The following is a 3,010-nucleotide window of genomic DNA, read 5'->3' on the forward strand; positions in this document are numbered from 1 at the left end:
GATAACCAAGAGCAAAGCAGGTGCCTGCAGAGAGGGCACAAGCTCCAGCTTCGCTCATCTGCAAGGGGCGAACCTTAGCCCTGCAAAATTGAGGTTTCGTGGAGCGCAGCGGGTAGAAACAGTTTGACTGTGCTCCGATGGGATCAGCAAAGCTGGTGTAAAAGGCGGCTTTTGGGCAACTGTGAATATTGGCGCTGGGAGGGTGTGTAAAAGCTGCCTGGTCCTTCCCTCTCCCTTCCCAGTTCCTTCCCAGTGTCCTTACCGGGCCTGTTCTTGCATCTGTGCTGTCGGACTGGCAGTGACGGATCCTCTCCGTTTGTATTCCTCCTAGGAAACACACTGGAGAAAAGCCATTTGAATGTTCCAAATGCGGCAAATGTTATTTTAGAAAAGAGAATCTCCTGGAACATGAAGCCAGAAATTGTATGAACCGATCTGAGCAGGTATGCCCAGGAAGCTGCCACCCGTGGTCTGGAAAGCGGGTGCTGTTTTGCAGGAGCAGAATTAGAGCCTTTTTCCAGCCACAGTCCACATCACACTCGGCTACTGAACAAAAACCCCTCATCACTACTGTGCGGCATGTGTACCACAGCTGGGACCTCCCCCCAGTCCCTCTCTTGGATTAGGACAGCAGAAACTTTTGTCTGATTTACCAGACCTCTCATTTTGTCTGTTTTTTTCAAGCCGACAAGGATACTCTTTGTACCATAAGAGATCCAGATCGCTGCGGGCGCGAGTTAAATGTCATAACCAGGTCCCAGCGCCCAAGTGCCAAGCGCTGGTCTGAACTGCGGGCTTCGCGTCGGACTCTTGGTTCTGCGGAAGCCGATGCCTCCCCTGTCTCTTGCAGGTTTTCACATGTTCGGTCTGCCAGGAGGTGTTCAAGAGGCGAATGGAGCTGCGGCTGCACATGGTGTCGCACACGGGGGAGATGCCGTACAAGGTCAGCAGTGCCTGCCTTCGACGTTCCTACAAATGGCTGCTAGGCGCTGGCATGAAGGAAGACGGGGCGAGCCTTTCTGTTTTGGGGCAGCCTGGCCCAGCCCGTCAAGGGAGCTGAGCATGCCGGCTCCCTTCCCTGGTCTGTGGCAGCTGAGCGTCGTTCCCCATCTCTGAGCCAGAACGTGCTCTAGGGAGGCACCAAAACCAGGTGCTTTCTGCGGCCTTACCAGGGATTTGTGTTCCATGTCAGAACAGTGCTCCCCTGCCCGGTGCACTGGCGCGCCGCCGGTCCTCTCCACGCGCCAAAATCGCTGTTAGGGGGGCGGCTGGAAGCTGACCCTCCTCTCCTGTCTTCCAGTGTTCCTCCTGTGCCCAGCAGTTCATGCAGAAAAAGGACCTGCAGAGCCACATGATAAAGCTGCACGGCGCGCCAAAGCCCCACGCGGTAAGGGGAGCAGGCAGCAGTGGGGTTTTGAGAGGGAATTATCCTGTGCTCAGGCCTGGCCTAGACAGCGGCACCCATTGTCCTGTCTGGTTCTGTTCAGTGAGGCAGAGAGTTACAGAGCTGCTGGAAACAGGTTTTTTTGGCCGTTAGACCCAAGTACTGACCAGCATTTTGCTTTTGTCAGGCTGTCTCATCTCATTAGGCATGTTGGAACTGGGGGTGCTGCCGCAGCTGGCCACAGTGGGGGCCCCAAAGCAGCAGCGGCAGGCGGAGGGACGGGTCTTGGGCGGCGAGTCAATCTGTTATGTGTATACATTGCGAACTGTGCCCGGGCGAGCTGCCTAACGCTGCGCTCTCCTGTGGCCTTGCAGTGCTCAACCTGCTCCAAGTGCTTTCTGTCTCGGACAGAGCTGCGCCTGCACGAGGCCTTCAAGCACCGGGGAGAGAAGCTGTTTGTCTGCGAGGAGTGTGGGCACAGAGCCTCGAGTCGCAACGGCCTGCAGATGCACATCAAGGCCAAGCACAGGTATGACGTGACCTGTGTCCTCCCATCTGTCACTCTGGTTCTCCTGGCTGCGCTTCCTCCCCGGAGGGCCCGGCTGAGTGGTGCTGGGGAGAGGAGTTGGCAGCAAGCACTCCCGTTGCCGGAGGTGCTGGGCTGAAACTTCTGGCAGAAATCCAATGAGGGGCCAGCTGGCATTCTGCTTTTCTCTCCTCCAAAGGAAGTGCAGACTGTTGGTCACACACTCGGAAGAAGTGCTATAGTAATGCAGGTGATAAGCGAGGCTCATCAGCCTAGCTAATTCGTGTTCTTGAAGTGGCAAGCACATGGCAGCCTGCCACGCTCATCCTTAGCATTCTGATTCCTGGGCTGGTTATAATGCCCAGGGATGGGAGGCTCCAGCTCGGGAGCCCGTGGCTGCAGAACAGCATTTGTAGGACTCCAAAATACTTTAGTTTGAGAAGGGTTGAAGTAGGATTTAATCACAAGAACTTTGGGTGAGGAGCAGCAGTTAATCTAAGGGGCTGAAGCTGGCAAAGGCAGAGATGAAGGTAACGTTTCTCCTGCCCGCAGAAACGAGCGGCCCTACGTTTGCGAATTCTGCCACCATGCCTTCACGCAGAAAGCCAACCTCAACATGCACCTGCGCACGCACACTGGCGAGAAGCCTTTCCAGTGCCACCTCTGCGGCAAGACCTTCAGGACGCAAGGTATCCCCCCGGGTGCGCGGCTGGGGCTGGTAGTGCTGAGCACCGTGCTCCGGCATCCAGGACCTCCAGAAAGCAGCTGTGCTGCGAAACCCGCCTTCTGCCCGCTTCCCCTGGGGAGCAAAGCCACGCTCTTGTGAGCGTGTGCTAACACCGAGGAAGGCATGTTCCTGTTATCTCCATTACCCTTGTGGCATAAAAGAGGAAGAAATTGATGAGTTTTCCCCAGTAATGGTTAGCCTGGACCAGCAGGCTGCTCCTTGTACTGCTTCTAAGCCTTCCTAACCAGCCTGGCACAGACCGACTGCACCGTGCACGTGCGGTCTTCGCTGCGGCGTGGCTCGTACCTGGGCCCCGGGACGGGGGGCACACGCCGCACCGCTGACCCGCGGCTCTCCCCCTCTCCCCCCGCGA

At 56.8% G+C, this 3,010-nt stretch overlaps 1 protein-coding gene across 1 annotated transcript; it reads left to right on the plus strand.

Annotated features, from left to right (window-relative positions):
- Positions 1–850: 850 nt before the first annotated feature.
- On the plus strand, positions 851–2,599 carry LOC104083284 (zinc finger and BTB domain-containing protein 48-like; the record flags this gene model as incomplete). The annotated part of the gene is made up of 4 exons (XM_009586707.1): positions 851–943; positions 1,301–1,387; positions 1,759–1,913; positions 2,463–2,599. Coding segments are annotated over 4 exons (472 nt in total), but the record flags the coding sequence as incomplete, so codon positions are not given.
- Between the last annotated feature and the right edge of the window lie 411 nt (positions 2,600–3,010).

The sequence above is a fragment of the Fulmarus glacialis genome, unplaced genomic scaffold (assembly GCF_000690835.1).
Source record: "Fulmarus glacialis isolate BGI_N327 unplaced genomic scaffold, ASM69083v1 scaffold35111, whole genome shotgun sequence".
Taxonomy (NCBI): domain Eukaryota; kingdom Metazoa; phylum Chordata; class Aves; order Procellariiformes; family Procellariidae; genus Fulmarus; species Fulmarus glacialis.